Source organism: Gadus morhua, chromosome 11, assembly GCF_902167405.1.
Source record: "Gadus morhua chromosome 11, gadMor3.0, whole genome shotgun sequence".
NCBI lineage: Eukaryota > Metazoa > Chordata > Actinopteri > Gadiformes > Gadidae > Gadus > Gadus morhua.
The window spans coordinates 20,535,459-20,551,479 of NC_044058.1; the positions used below are offsets into that span (position 1 = coordinate 20,535,459).

General features: G+C 46.8%; 2 protein-coding genes across 2 annotated transcripts in view; one reads left to right on the forward strand and one right to left on the reverse strand.

Moving 5' to 3' along the window:
* dnah5 (dynein, axonemal, heavy chain 5) overlaps positions 1 to 10,556 on the reverse strand; it is a 138,397-nt gene extending 127,841 nt beyond the window's left edge. The window contains exons 1-2 of the mRNA XM_030370379.1: positions 10,467 to 10,556; positions 2 to 136 (exon numbers count right to left, since the gene is read on the reverse strand). Coding sequence (XP_030226239.1) covers positions 2 to 136; positions 10,467 to 10,556 — 225 coding nt within the window. The remainder of the gene's footprint in view (position 1; positions 137 to 10,466) is intronic.
* Positions 10,557 to 12,760: 2,204 nt separating this feature from the next.
* The window catches only part of triob (trio Rho guanine nucleotide exchange factor b), a 135,647-nt gene continuing 132,386 nt past the window's right edge, over positions 12,761 to 16,021 (forward strand). Inside the window, 1 exon segment of the mRNA XM_030369795.1 lies at positions 12,761 to 13,126. Within this exon segment, the coding sequence (XP_030225655.1) occupies positions 13,057 to 13,126 (70 nt within the window). The 5' untranslated portion in view covers positions 12,761 to 13,056.

Below are 16,021 nucleotides of genomic sequence, written 5' to 3' on the forward strand. Positions count from 1 at the left end.
CCTGAGTGCCCTCGAGTATGGCATCTTCAACGTCGGCCTTGTCCAGGCCCAGGCAGGAGGCCACGATGCTGAGGACGTAGTCATGCCTGCTGTCGAGCTGCGCCCGCTTGGCCTCGCGCTCCTCCTTCAGCTTTTGCTGAAAAACACACACACACACACACACACACACACACACACACACACACACACACACACATAAACGTGCACACATAAACGCGGCCACACACACACAGACACGCAGAAACGCGCACAAACACCCGCAGAACACTCACACACAGCAAACTCACACAAACATACACACACACACACACACACAAACACACACACACGCACACACACGCGCACACACACACACACACACACACACACACACACACACACACACACACACACACACACACACACACACAGCCCACACATACATAACCAGACACACACACACACATACAAACAAACACAAACACACACACACAAACATCTGAGTCAATAGAGGAACTTGGAGTAAAAGCAATTGAGTTTTGAGTAAGAATCCCGCAAGTGCCACTCGTTAAACCAGATAACAGCAAATTATTTCCCCATTCCTAGTATGCAAGAATGAGTGAGGGTCTCCTTGATATCGTTGAAATGCAAAACCTGCTAACAAGGACTCGTCCAAACATCCAAACGCCACACTACTTTTCTATTACATACTTTCTTAGCAATGTAGGGGTTGATGGGAATGTCCGTGGTTTGAAGCTCAGCCATAATGTTGCAACCTGGCTCAGTAATTTAACTCTGTGCACAATGACCCGTTGAGGACATAGTGAAAATACCCATTTTTTAAAGAGCAACAAAAAACATTCCAAAAAAAAAAGAGCAGAAGAAAAGTGGGGCGATTTGCCACTTCTGTGAAGAACCCACTCTTCTAAAAAAGAAATTAAAGTTCCTTTATCTCCACTGGGTTCATCCAATTATCCACGCTCTCCTTCCCACTCCTCTCTTTCCTCCAGCGTCCTTGAAGCCACGGTCCAAATATCATAGTCTGAAAAGAGTTCAACTGAACTTTGAAAGGTAAGTAGAAAAAGGAGGTGTCAACAGAGGGGCTTTACCCCAGCCCAAAGAACAAACGTTGTCCGAAGACACAATTCAATTCACCAAACGTACCCCCACCCTTTGGAACATAATATGTATGACTAAAACGGCTGAATTAATCAATATTACACAGGGAAGAAGAAAATGAACCTAAACCGAATGTAAGTTTTTGGTCAGTTTAAACTGCCTCAGAAGGCAGTATGCAGCACTATATACAACTTGCACTGGTTTCCAGCGGCCTTTGTTTGTTGGTTACAGGCGGCCAGTTAAAAGTGTCCCCCAGCAGGTTACTATGTTTCACAGCCTCGGTAACCGAGGAACAAGGCAGTTCAATAAATGATTCACACATCCACGTTGTCAATGGTTGCATTTGTGTCTCAAAATTTAAGTACAGGATATAGTTGGGCGGTCTGGGGGGGGGGGGGGGTGGTAATTGACGTCACTTACAACATTTTCTTGTCTCTGAGGGGCACCATGACAACCAAATCCACCACTCGGAAGTTATCAAGCCTATACCTCAGGCACCAACTGCTTTCTCCATCTGACATTCGACCGAAGGACGAGGTCACGGATAAACAAGTTGGAGTCGTGCGTCATCATATTTTATATTTAGCCCTGCAGAGCTGGGCTAAATATGCACCCAGGTGAACATCGGAGCAGGAGCAGGTGTGCAGCCCTGATAAGGTCCACTTGATTGAACAATAATCCCTCGAGTATACGGGCAAATTGCTGATTAACACCAGTTGAGGTGCAACCTCGTTGTGCATTCAAAGTGACTACACTGACGAGGGTCTGCATTAACATCTTCAATAAAATAATCTTCAATAATAGAACGACAGAGAGAGGAGAAGGAAGATAGAGAGATGGAGAGTGACCAAGATAAATAAAGAGAGAAAGATGATGCTAAAGAAAGAGGGAAAGAAAAAGAAAGAAGAGGGAGAAATAAAGAAAGGATTGAGAGTGGCTGTGTTTGTCTGTGTGTGTATTAGTGTGTGTGTGTGTGTGTGTGTGTGTGTGTGTGTGTGTGTGTGTGTGTGTGTGTGTGTGTGTGTGTGTGTGTGTGTGTGTGTGTGTTTGTGTGTGTGCCTGCGCATGTGTCTCTGTGTGTGTGTGTGTATGTGTGTGTGTGTGTGTGTGTGTGTGTGTGTGTGTGTGTGTGTGAAAAACACAATACAGCATACGGACCGGAAGTGGAAGTGTACAAAATGGAGACTGTGTGAATATAAATCAGTAGGTGCGATCAATAGGTGATTTAGACAAAAGGAACCAGAGAAAAGGACATAATGGTGCATGAAAGCAGACCAAGGCTAACCTTTAATAGAGAAGCTGACGCAGCCATAGTGACAGCTCGAGTGTTGGAAGACGCAGAGGCGATGCAGTCTGTTATCGAAGACGGGAAATCTGAATCCGAAAAGGGGAAAATCGAACGCACCAGTGAATATGTTCGATCCCAGATCAGCCTTAAAAATCGTTCTCCTTCCTCACCCTTACCCGTTGCTCCCTCACTCAAAGCAAGATCAAATGACAGCTTCATATCATGGCATCCACCTGTGGAAGACGATTCAAAATTACAACCTGTCAGCAGGGAAAATGCAGACATCAAGCAACCGTCTCCAACAGAATTATTTGACCCAACTAAAACTGAAACAAAGGCTAAGGTTAGTAGAGCCAATCCCACCATGAACGCTCATGCTCCGTCGTATACTCCACGAAATTTCCCTCAAACTGGCACACCCACGTCCAATTTAGGGGAGCCTTTGGCACAGTATTTGGTACGACGCGACCTTGTGACTTCAGGGCTGTACCAGTTCGATGACATGCCCGAGAATTATCGTGCATGGTACTCCTCCTCCTCAAGTCCAGCCAATGAAGTCAACCTAACAGCAACCCAACAGTTGGACCTCATGACCAAATGGCTTGGAAAATAATCTAGTGAACAGGTTAAACGCATGCGATCGTTGCATGTCAACAACCCCAATCTGGCTCTAGACAAAGCATGGGAACGGTTGCGTGAATTTTACGCTGCCCCCGAAGTCATTCGAAAAGTCAATGTTCCAGCACCTGGACAACTTTCCTAAGAATTCAGCCAAGGATCACTTGAAGTTACGTGAGCTTGGGGATCTACTTGCAGAGATCCAAGGTGCTAAAGAAAATGGATATCTGACCGGCTTGTCCTTTCTGGACGTCTCTCGCGGGATAGGACCAATCGTGGACAAACTCCCTTCAGGAGAAGTGGTTGCCCGCAGGGTCACCGTACAAAGAAGGAAGCGACGACTTTGTTAGCTTCGAGGCTAAAAAGCGCAGCGACCCTAGCTTCATTCATCAAGGCTGCACCACAACGCCCACCAAACCTGACAAACCATTTTCACGGAACTTTAACACCAACAAACCCATCTCAGTGCACAAAACAGATTTTTCCACAACCAACGACCCTTACAAGAACTGCCCGTTACACAACAAACCCCATGCCCTTAAAAGGTGTAGAACATTCAGGAATAAACTCCTCAATGATAGAAAGGCGAGAAAGAGAAAGAGAGAAAGGAATATGTTTTAAGTGCTGCGCCTCCATCTCTCACCTTGCCAAAGACTGCAGGTTCCCTTTGAAGTGCTTTGAATGCAACAGCACTAGTCATGATACAGCCATTCACCCTGGCCCACCTCCTCAAACCGTCACGTCTCCTTCACCGTCACGAGAGTGCGGCGGGGAGGGAGAAGATGATCCCGACATGGCTGTCGTTGGAGGAAGCTGCACAGAGGTTTGCAGTCCAGGCCAGTGGAGCCGCTCGTGCTCAAAGATGTGTCTCCCAAAGCTTTACCCCAAGGGTTCAAAGGACACGGCCATCAAAGCCTATGTGATCCTGGATGACCAGTCCAGAGCAATCGTGAATTAGCAAGACCAGAGTTCCTCAAGCTGTTCAGTGTGAAGAGCAAACCATTCCCGTACCATCTCAGAACTTGTTCCGGCATCATAGAAACATCCGGCAAGAGGGCAGAAGGATTTGAAATCGAGTCACTGGACGGCACAGTTCTCATTTCTCTCCCACCACTCATTGAGTGTCATGAGATCTCGAATAATCGCTCCGAGATTCCAACACCGAACGCTGTTCTTCATCAGCCTCATCTCCATCACATTGCCAAGCACATCCCTGAACTGGACCCAGAGGCAGAAACACTACTGCTGCTCGGAAGAGATGTCCTTAGGGCACACAAGGTAAGGCAGCAGGTCAACGGACCACATAATGCCCCCTTTGCCCAACGTCTTGATTTAGGTTGGGTAGTGATAGGAGAAGTGTGCTTGGGTAACGTACATAAACCAACAGTCAACACGTTCAAGAAAGAAAGAAAGAAAGAAAGAGAAAGAAAGGGACCGGGAGAGTGAAAGAGAGACAGAAAAGGACACTTAGCGGAGGAGATGGCGGGTTTTATTCATGATGTCACTGCGAGCCACTCAATCCAGGTGCGTGTGTGAAACGGCGTTGGCTGCAGTGCAGGTGAGAGCGCTCAGACAGGAATCGGCATCACAGAGGCACAGGGACGTAGGCCAAAACGATAATGGATTCATCTCTCTGTGTCCCTCCATCACCCTGCGTGTCCACCTGGCTCTTTTTCTCTGACCCTGGCGGCTGCAATGGGGGGCTATTGTCCCAAGAGCTCCATGGGGAGGTGGGGAGGGAGTTGGAGGGTAGGGGGGGGGGCTGTTGACCCAGGAATGTTGCAGGGGAAGATGGTTCACCAGCACACACTGAGGGCCAGGGGAGTGTGTGTGTGTGTCTCTGTCTGTCTGTCTGTCTGTCTGTCTGTCTGTCTCTGTGCATGTGTGTGTGTGTGTGCGCGCGTGCGTGTGTGTGTGTATGTGTTTCACAAGGATTCACACACAAATACAGACACACGCAAATATGAAGGTGCACAAGGCAATTGCACTTGCTAGGATTCACACACAAACACACACACACACACACACACACACACACACACACACACACACACACACACACACACACACACACACTACATAGGTCAACAGTTTTCACAAAACCACAAAGTCAACCGCATTACAAACTGGCATGACAAGCAAACAATTGACATCACACCACACCAGCTGAATTGATGGACTGTGTGTGCATGGGATGTGTGTGTGTGTGTGTGTGAATGTCTGTCTGTCTGTCTGTCGGTGCATGTGTGGAAACGTGCGTGTGTGTGTGTGCGTGCGTGCTTGCGTGTGTGTGACTGAATGACAAACACACACCGAGGAGGCGGTTTGGTTTGTTTGATGACACACACCCAAGCGCTGAGCGCATACCAAGCGGGATCTGTCAGGCAACACACACCCACGCACATGCACTCGTAAATAAAAAAACAACATAATATTTCGCCTTTTACACACAAACGGAATTGAGTGTAATTGTGTTGGCCCAGAGCCATGTGAATAGAACTCGCTGTTAGCAGGCAGGGCTGCAGAAGGTACTCCGAGACTGACACGACAGCATTAGCAATCCTTTCTATTAAAAAAGCATCAACGAGGCCTTGTTAATGTATCCTATGAGAGAGGTGCTGCTGTAAAAGAAGTAAACAAACACAACTGAATGAAACCGACAAAAAAACACTAAGTGTACTATGTTTTTGTTCTCATGCAGTGCGTGCATGTTGTCAACCCTCCACTCCTTTAGAACTGATACATGAGGACTCCAAGGCAACACTGACGGACAACCAACTCAGTGAACTCTGAAGCTAAAACGTTAAACTTAGAATGCCGGACCTAGGCTGTGAAAGCCTCATCGTTAACATGGCATTAACATTCTCGAAACAAATACAAACCAACACACACGCAGAGCGTCTACCTTGCTTCACACACCAGAATTAACAGTAACACAACTAACAAACACAATCTGCAGGTATCGATCCTACCTTGATGACCCTGTACACACTTTGCCTCCAGAGGTTCCTCCTGAAAGCCTCGGACATGGCAGGTGCTCTTGTGACCTCGTCTGCTCATCTATTGGATCTCTCGGGCTCCGTGTTAACCCTATACCCAAGCCTCAACAGAATGGTTCCCTGAGTGGACGCAGCCTAACAGGCCAGCCAATACTGTACTTGTTGGTGTGGTTCTATTGAAGGGAATGTTGTTATCCAGTAAATGATTTCTGCATGGATTTATGATGAGGTAGTAAATTGATGCACTTTAACGGATATATCGGCTGCGTCACACTGGCACTAATGATGTGATTATAATGCACCCACACAGACACATGCTCACCTATAGACAAGAATATGCATATTCCTGCGCTAATACACACACAAACAAACCTACACACACACACACACACACACACACACACACACACACACACACACACACACCAACACCGGAAATGACACATCTCTATTTCATTTGCAAGCTCATATGCACACACACGTACAGCACAGACCACAGGGAACACAAGCACAGATACATGCACACTCACACACACAACTGAGTTAATTGAAGACACAGTTGGTATTCACAAATAGGCCCAGCAGGAGCCATCTAAATATAGCCATTGCACATTTGCACGAGTGACAAAGCGACAAAATGGTAAAAACAAAGCTCATTTACCATTGCCATGCACAAAGCGAAAGAGAGACAGAGTAACATAGATCTACAGAGACGAGTAATCTGGTTGTTTCAGTGTTAGGAACTAATCTATTCTTTATGCAGTTTATTTACTGCTATGTATGTTTAAATTGATGATTTTGTATGATATATCTTTATGAGGAATGTGTGCATGGTGACAATGTCGTTACAAGGAATGTAAATTCTGAGTTTGTATTAACACTTCAGAGGCTTTTTTTATTATCTGCATTCTGCGATACAATTTCTTTGTGCATTTAGTGAGGCAAAAACAATTTAAAATACTAGACGGCACGCAGACTACAAGATATTGGTTTTGTGTTGAATGATGTGAATGAAAGAGCTGGAAGACAAAACAGTTATTTAGTATAACTATTTTAGTATCGCTAAACCTTTTTAGTTGTATCTCTTTAGGGGGCTAAGAAGCTAGCAACAAATAAATAATACATCAATAAAAATAGAAACTTGTTTTCCTCTGCTTGAGATAAGACCAACCGACACCGAAACAGAGACAAAACAGTGTTTCTCATTTCACATTACCACCAATTACTATACTTAATAAAATATTCATACGCCTACAGCCACGGCCGACGTTAAATCCTGGCCTGTCTGAGGAGTCTCAACTGTGGCTTTGACGTCACAAATTCTTTGTCCACCAACACCATCACTGGCAAAAAAACCTTCGTCCCTCGTTTCTTAATGCTAGCCCACTTGACCGCTAAGCCCTGCCGGGTTCGTATGTGTAACTTCAGAACACCCTGGATCACCTTACCTTGTTTTGATACTCGGGTATAAAGTGCAGCATCGTCGTCAGCATCAACAACAAAGCCACTCTTTTTCAAGACCTTCTAATCCCGTAATTAGCATTACTATTCATGACATTGAGTGCTAAAGTAGAGCCCGGAAGAAGACGAAGCTACAGAAGAAGGAGACGAGACGCCAAGACGAGTGACTGCTCCGTTGTTCCCAGTCGGTGACTTGTCTATCTCGTTGCGGAAAGGTGACTGCCCCCTCACCCCCTGCCCCCCCCCCCCCCCCCCCCCTCCCCCCCCCCCCGAAACGATGCGATTGTTGCAGTTCAAAAGAGGGCTGAGGTGGCTAGCTAAAACGGGGGTATTGGATGACCACCTGTAAGCGAAACAATCATCGCCGCGCGACTATCGCTTTACTGAGCGCTTTTCAACAGTGGCGCCGGGGGGGGGGACGTGCAGGTGGGTGAAGGGTGGCGGTTGGGTGTCACATGATGTATCCTCACAGAGACATAACAAAACCGAAGTATGCACAGTGGAATGTGAACGCAGGAGTACGCAATCATTGATTTATTTATTTTTTATTTATTGCGACTGCAGCTGTTGTGCACCCCAAGCGGTATTTTAAGAGGGACATCAATCCACACCAAACACCAGGGCGAACTCGATCGATGGTCTTGGGGGGTGGAGAGGGCATTGTCTGCTTCACTGACCAGCGGGGCAGGGCCAGATAACAAATAGGGGATATATAGTTATTACACAGACCCATAAAAGGAATATTATCATGCGACGCCTGCATTAGGAAATCAATGGATAATAAGGTTAATGGCGATGGAGACTGTTTGATGGTGATCAAACGACAAGCATCATGAGAGTGAGCAGAGTGTGAGCAGAGTGTCATCAGAACAAGTGTCAACTTGGAGCGGCAGATCTCATGAAGATGCTCGACACACACACAGATAGATACAAACACACACACACACATACACACACACACACAAAGACATGTAGACATACACACACTCACAAGTGTTACAAAGACCCAAATTTCGACACTACAGGCACTACACAAAAACAACTACACGCCCCCACACACACACACACATACACACACACACACAAGTGTTACATAGACCCAAAGGTCGACGCTACAGGCACTACACACAAATACACACACAAACACACACACACACAGACCTAACCCCACAGATAATTAAAAATGTATTCCATCAGACTTCACAGTGACATGTTGCAGATGATCAGAGCCACAGATGTGCAATACATAGAGGGTACGAGAGCGAGAACGAGGGGGCGAGAGAGCGGGAGCGCGAGAGACTGAGAGAGAGAGAGAGAGAGAGAGAGAGAGAGAGAGAGAGAGAGAGAGAGAGAGAGAGAGAGAGAGAGAGAGAGAGTGAGAGAGAGAGAGAGAGAGAGAGAGAGAGAGAGAGATGGGGCTGTGATGAGGCAGTGGAGGAAATGATTGGAAAGCCTTTTGCATTTAAAAGCAGTTCATCAATATTTCACTGTGCCTGGACTTATTTCTCCACTCCGAACCGTCTGTTAGTGGGAGCCCACGAAACAGGAGAGCTGCACTTAATAATGGATGACAGGGGGAGGGCTGAGGAGGGGGGGGGAGGATGAGAGGGAGAAAGAGAGAGAGAGAGAGAGAGAGAGAGAGAGAGAGAGAGAGAGAGAGAGAGAGAGAGAGAGAGAGAGAGAGAGAGAGAGAGAGAGAGAGAGAGAGAGAGAGAGAGAGAGAGAGACACACACACACACACACACACACCTAAACACACACAAACAGTGTAAAGAGACCCCCACCTCTCAAAGACTCATCTACACCACTCCAGACAGCTGTCAGGACTGCCTCCTTACTAATTGAAGTAGGCCTACATCCAAGAACAGGTGACCCCAGACCCCTTCCCCCCGGCCTGGTGGGACGGACCCCTCACAAGAACATCTGTCTCATCAATGCTACATATGGAAGGTTACATTCAATTATTAAATGTCATGATTTATGCCATGCGATGCCTCATATTCTGCCATGTAAAGGAGTCCCTCAAGAAAGGCAAACATATACTTAATCTTGATCAATGATGGGTTATATATAAATGCTTGGCTTTGATTGCTGGTGTTTCCCTGCTTCCGTTACACGGACGATAGGGAGTTTATTTTTCATCTGCCAGGAACTCCTTGTTGTCCGACGATCTATCAAGAGAGAGAGTTGGAGACGTACGGATCTAGCAGGAGCTAAGCGTCACTAGATTCTCTGTGCCGAACTGCCATGAGTGTATGCTCATGAGGGACGGACGGAAAGACACGACACATACGCAGACCCAGACCGACAGCCAGCTAGACACATAGACGCATTGGATGGACGGTCGGAGTGATTGAGCCCAACCTCTCAAGGACTAAACGATTACTTCGACTCTGCTGCCACCTAGTGGATGGATTAGTGCAACACTTCAGACCTGCTATTAGCTTTAATTCAACATTACACCTTTCAGTCATGATAAAACTAAACTGATTCATTAATAATTAGCCTCGATGTTTCGTACGTATCGAAATAATTTTGCATAGTGCTATATGATTGCCAGACGTCAAAAGGTTGAATTGAAATATATATGAATTAATTAAGTTGCGTGACTTTTTTCCAACATTAGCTACATTGCTGCATTACAGTGTTACACTATCAATCCTTGACAATAAAACTACTCGTGTAGAATACCTTGAATTAAAGTGAATTAATGTCTGGTTAATAACCCTATGCCAAGATCATGCTTCAGATTTGTCAAAGAAAGGGCCTTGTGCAAATCTGCAAACATGTAGGCCTACCTCGAATCAAGTGGCGTCAAAGGACAGCCTCAAGACAGGCTGTAGGCCTGTGTCCAACAATGGACCCCTAGGCCCAACTAAATATAAACATGGATCTTCAAAAGGCAGAAACGAAAGAAAACAAACATAAGTATCGCAGCATGGAAAATAGCACTCTAACAGAATTCATCCCCACTTCTATGAAAACGTTTATGAAATCAAACCTGCATCTCCCTTGCTGACTCGGCCGGGACGGAGAGGGTGCTGGGTCGACTCCTGGGGTTGGCCTTGTTGGCTCTGGAACCCGAAGACATTCTGGAAGCGTTCCGCCAGCCACTCAATCACGCGTCGCACAAGGTCGGGAGGGCCGCGCCGCGACGCATGGAATATAAACAGGTGGTGCAGCTATAAAGTATAACAGTGGTGGAGGTAGAGGTGCACTTCCTTTCTTGGAGCGCACTGGGAATCCCAGGAAATCCCTTTTCCCAGGGATAATAATAGAGGTCTGTTATTGGTTTCCAAGGTAACGCAAACCGGCCACTAGGAGCTGAGATTTGTTGAAAGCATGGAATGCCATCATTGTGAGTAGATAGTAACATCTATAACACTTAACAGGTAGCCTATCCAAAACGAGAGATGCGATGTCATTTCTAACAGATCCAAATCACCGATATTAAAGGGGACATTAAATGTTTGTTGACTGGTAGCCCGATTTTTTAAGGGATTTAATCCATGAATATATTTTGTGACAAAAAATAACAAATATTGCCAAATACAATTCGTGTTTATTTTTTAAGTTTTTGTTAAGGTTTCTGCACCTGTGTGATTGAAGGATCATACTATGGATCATAATTCATAATGCATGTGTTGGTATGTAACCCATCGGCATTATGTGATGTATTCTTAGTTTCATTATACTGTTTGTTTATCTTACCTTTTGATTTAGGCTACCTTCAACGATAAGATACTTTTATTATGTCTTACAACTTCACGCATGAATAGTCTCACACTCACCAAACTCACACAGCATAGGGCTATATCTATAGGGCCATATAGGGCTTCATAAGTAAACTGGTAAACAACTTGATGCATTACACCAAGGTAATAGTATATGCTTTATGTGCGTATAAAGCATAATGCCTAGCTTTAAGTAGCCTACGCCTATTCTTTGGCTTATAAAAATAGTAGGCATATACATTTTATTGAGAGCAGCATAACCCAAGCGTTCTGGTGTGTATACTGGGTGTTCTTTATTTATTATGGAGGCGATATTATTATTTGATGGATGCGAATGCGTATGATGCGCGCTCCCGCGGAGGGGGTGAATGTTCTGGCGGTCATGCATGTTTCAATATGTCTTCACAGCGTGTATTCAGCAGAGGTCCAACCATCCCACTAAAAATACATCAATTTTATTTGGCAGTATTTGGGATTTTGGAACAAAAATATGACTTGAGTAGTGTAACATTTTTTATCAAATACATTTCTGTCTTCCTTATCGTTAATTTCCCCTCCCCAACCCTGATGAAACGCCAAATTGCTTGAACCATATGTGCCGAGAATTCAAGGTGCAATCTGCATCCAAACTGATATTAAAGGGCCCTGATATTAAAGGGCCACAAGTGGCCGTGTCCACCTTAATTACTTAATCACACTCACACCTGGTGGTATAATAGGGCCCTTTAAAATACTTGACGTCGAAAACATGTAAAAGTGACACATTCACTTCTATCCACTGGTCGATAGGTGGCAGCACTAACCCAAATACGGTACTGTGAACGCCTATGATGGACAGTGAATAACCGCTCGATGGAGCAAATCGACTCTTTTTCCATCGACGTCATGCATGCTCCAACACAGCAGCTTCACATCGTATTTCGTTATTAGTGCACATCTCCCCATGGCTGACCGGGCAGAGCGTGTCCCAGTCAGGAGACGACATAGCGCGGTGTAGCCAGCTGTGATTGACCAGTGAAACGGGAGGAGGGCGAACCCTGCGACGTCATCCCAACCGCGTCTCACACGTAGCCGTTTTTTGTGCTGATTTTCACCGCTCTTACGTGCGGCTTCCCTACCAACCTTATCTTTGTATACAGACCTACATTAACAACAGTGTGTCCCTCACATATCATGCGTGTCGCACAATGCGCCAAAGTCCAAAACGGAATCCCAGGATATCCCCTCCCAACACCCCCACCCATCCCACAAAACACCCCCACCCATCCCGTCGTGGGGAGGATGAGGAAAAACCCTCCTCCTCCTCTTTTTTTGTTACCTCCGCCCCCTCTAGTGTTGCCAGATTGGGACAGATTTCCAACCAAATCTGGAAACCAATCTGGTTGCCAGATTGGGTTTGAAATCTGGCCTAATCTGGCAACACTGGCCCCCTCTCCCCCCCCCCCCCGTTCACTCCCCCTCCTCTCCCGTCCACTCCCCCTCTCTCCCCGTCCACTCCCCCTCTCTCCCCGTCCACTCCCCCTCTCTCTCTCTCTCTCCCGTCCACTCCTCCTCGCTCTCTCCACTACCCCTCTCTCCCATCCACTCCCCCTCTCTATCCCGTCCACTCCCCCTCCTCTCACGTCCCAACTCGGGAGGAGCGCCACCGGTCGGTTGAAATAATTCCCCCCGTTCTCGGCCAAAATGGAGGAGCTTCCTCGCCTTTTAAAGGGAGCACATATCGCACGCGTGTTACAACCGTGAGAGCTGACCCCCGTTTCAATGGAAAGGCGTTAAACTGCGGTGGCACTGATCCGTAAAGACGCTTGGGATTAACGTTTCTCGGGATTTTTGTCCGTTCCGGTGCAGCGCGCAGTGATGAGTGCGGGAGAGGCGCTGGATGAGGCTGCGAAGGACGCGGCAGACATAGCGGCGTTTTTCAAATCCGGTAAGTCAGCTTGAGAGGGGCGAGTCTCCCTCTCCTCCTCGTCTGCTACATCTATCAAACCATACACGCTTTGATGGGTGAGTGGGGACACATTGTTGCCAGGATAGACCCTTAAAAACGTTGCAAGTGAAGGGGTGGATAGCTGTTTTACGCTCGGTGCGTCGATGATGCGCCCCGATCATCAAACGTAAAGCAAGTTACTTATCCAATTCTAATGTGTGAACTATCCCGATGCTGCAATATTTTGATGACAACATCGCGTTTGCATGTATAAGGCCCACCTCTCGGATCATGTGCACCCTGGGGTCCGATTCGACCGGGGGTGCAGAGCGAGGGGTGGGTTTTTATGACACTATTCCTGAGGAAATAGGGCTGCGTTGTTGTTCTGACGTTGTATGCGATCCATCATCACTGGATCAGGCAGGCAGGCCCAACGATTTGTCATTTGAAACGGATAAAAAAAACCACATGTGCAAAGGGGTGAAAACGTTTAACACATGGAATTATTTGCTGACCATTAATTCCATGGTGGAGGTGTTTCATAATGCGAGACAGCGAGGCTGATCCGATCGCCTGCTCCCTTAATGCAGGGCTTCTCCTTATACCATATCGTCATCATAACAGATGGGGTAGCGCCACCGGTCGGGCTGCCCCATCCATCCCTCAGCATCTCGACCCTTCCACGGCTTGTTCTGATGGATATGCCACCGGAAATACCCGACCCCTTCCACGGGAAACCGAATGCAACTTCACGGCTGCATCCTACCGTGTTGTCAGTCATAAGATGGGCTTCGAGTCGAATGTTGATCGTTCGATTAAAAACGGAACTGATTTCATTGCAATGGGAACGAAGGGGAGGGAAGGGACGACCATATTGGATCAATTCTGTTTTTATATAGGGCGTGATGGGGGGTGGGGGGGGGGGGGGCGATCTTTGCAATAGCGTGAAGTGTTGGACCACCACTGCTCATCAAGCAGCTGTCTTGCTCCCTGGCTCTCTCAGCTGTTTCTCCCTCTCTTCTCCCTCTCTGACACCTGGTGCCTGGAGGTCTACCACCCAGCCTCCAACACATACAGGAATAAACTAACTATTTCCCTTACAGCTCTCCCCAGCTCTGCTGGCTTTCTTCTTCATCACTTCCTTTTAATTCCCTGTGTGTCTCACACACACACACACACACACACACACACACACACACACACACACACACACACACACACACACACACACTATGAATCAGTTCGTTCTCCTTCCCCCCCCCCTCCTCCCCCCACTCCTGTTTTTTACTACCGGAATAGGATTTGCCCCTCGGACAGTTAGGAATGTCGTTTCAAAATGATTGTATTCAAATCTATCTCCTGTGAATGGCTGGACTGCTGCCAGTGCGTTTTGCCATAGCTGTGCAGCCGCTGCTGTAGCTGTGTTACATTAACAACACAAGACTTGGCCCGTGGTGCAGTCGGGGGTCTTGGGGATGTTTATACAGGCGGCGAATTCAGTCCATACAGTATCCGTGACGTGGACAAAAAGTAGGGTCACATGACCTGCGCTTTTGCTTTGTATACAAGTTGGAGGATTGGAGGTAATCCTGCAACAACAGAGAAACGTTACTTGGCTCTGTAACGCAAACAGGCTAAAGCAAAGCCCTTAAGTGGCAATGACACACTTTATTGGAGAACTTACAAGAACATCATGAACCAAAGAAGGACAAACAGCCAAACAAAGTGGGTTTAAGACACAGGGGCCCATGATAAACCCTGGAGTTTATCTTAGCATGGGGTAGGAGCTGGTATAGGGTCAGGGGATTTCATAGAGTTTGAGGCTTTTATTTTGGTAGCAACTAGCTTATAAACACAGGGATCATATAATTGGTAATCAGCCTGTGCTGTTTTACTTGGTGGATCTCGCTGTAAGCGTCATACTAGACTTAGGTTTTCTTCTATTGCTGAGTGATGACCTAGTGCATTATGGCTGGTGCTGCCCACAGAGAGACATTAACGGAAACCTATGTATTAATATTTTAGTGTTGATGTAATCTGTCTCCACTCTGCGGCTCAGAGCAATGTAAGACCCTAGCCATGGATTCCATTCATCGGTTCAGTGCGGGTCTCTCTTTCACTAAACCCTATTACAGCATTAAATGAAACATCTATGGCGCTTTAATAACTGTTCTCCGGTGTCTGTCTGCACTGCTTCTAATCTCACAACTCTGCATCTGTTGGTCAAGTGTGTTAGTGTTATGAATTCATCAGCATCACTCATATGACTGCTGACGACTACATCTCATTGACGCACAATCATTCAGGTATTGTGTTGATCGGCGGTGCATCCATCGGATATCTTATTGGATGTGTCCATCGCGGTGGTGGTGGTGGTGTTCACACACAAGCAGCTAGCATGCCGCCAGTCTGGCCCCGGCATTCGTCCTAATTGCTGCTCTCCTGCAGTGTGTTGAAAACCTTGGCACACAGCTGTGTGTGTGCGTGTGTGTGTGTGCATGTGCCTGTGTGCGCGTGTGTTTGTGTGCACATGCACGCATTGGTGCCCCAGTCATTGAAGCTCAGAATGTGGAAAATTCCTCCGGTGAAGGAAACCTGGCTGACTGACTGACTGCCTGACTGTGACTCTTAAGTAGCTGATTGGTCGGCTGAATGGACTGACATATGTTGAACGGTCCACTGAATAGTTCACTTGCTTGCACACGAGGAACAGGTGGGTAGCGGGCGGTATGGTTGGTTTGCTAACTTATCAAATGGAAAAAGTACCTCTTAATTAACCGCCTGGCCGGTCAACGCCTCTGTTGATTAGCGACCAGCAACAGCAAGCTTTAGCGAAGAACTATTGTTCTCACCGGCTTTAGCTTTGTGTTTTGACAACGGCACAGCCATGACGCC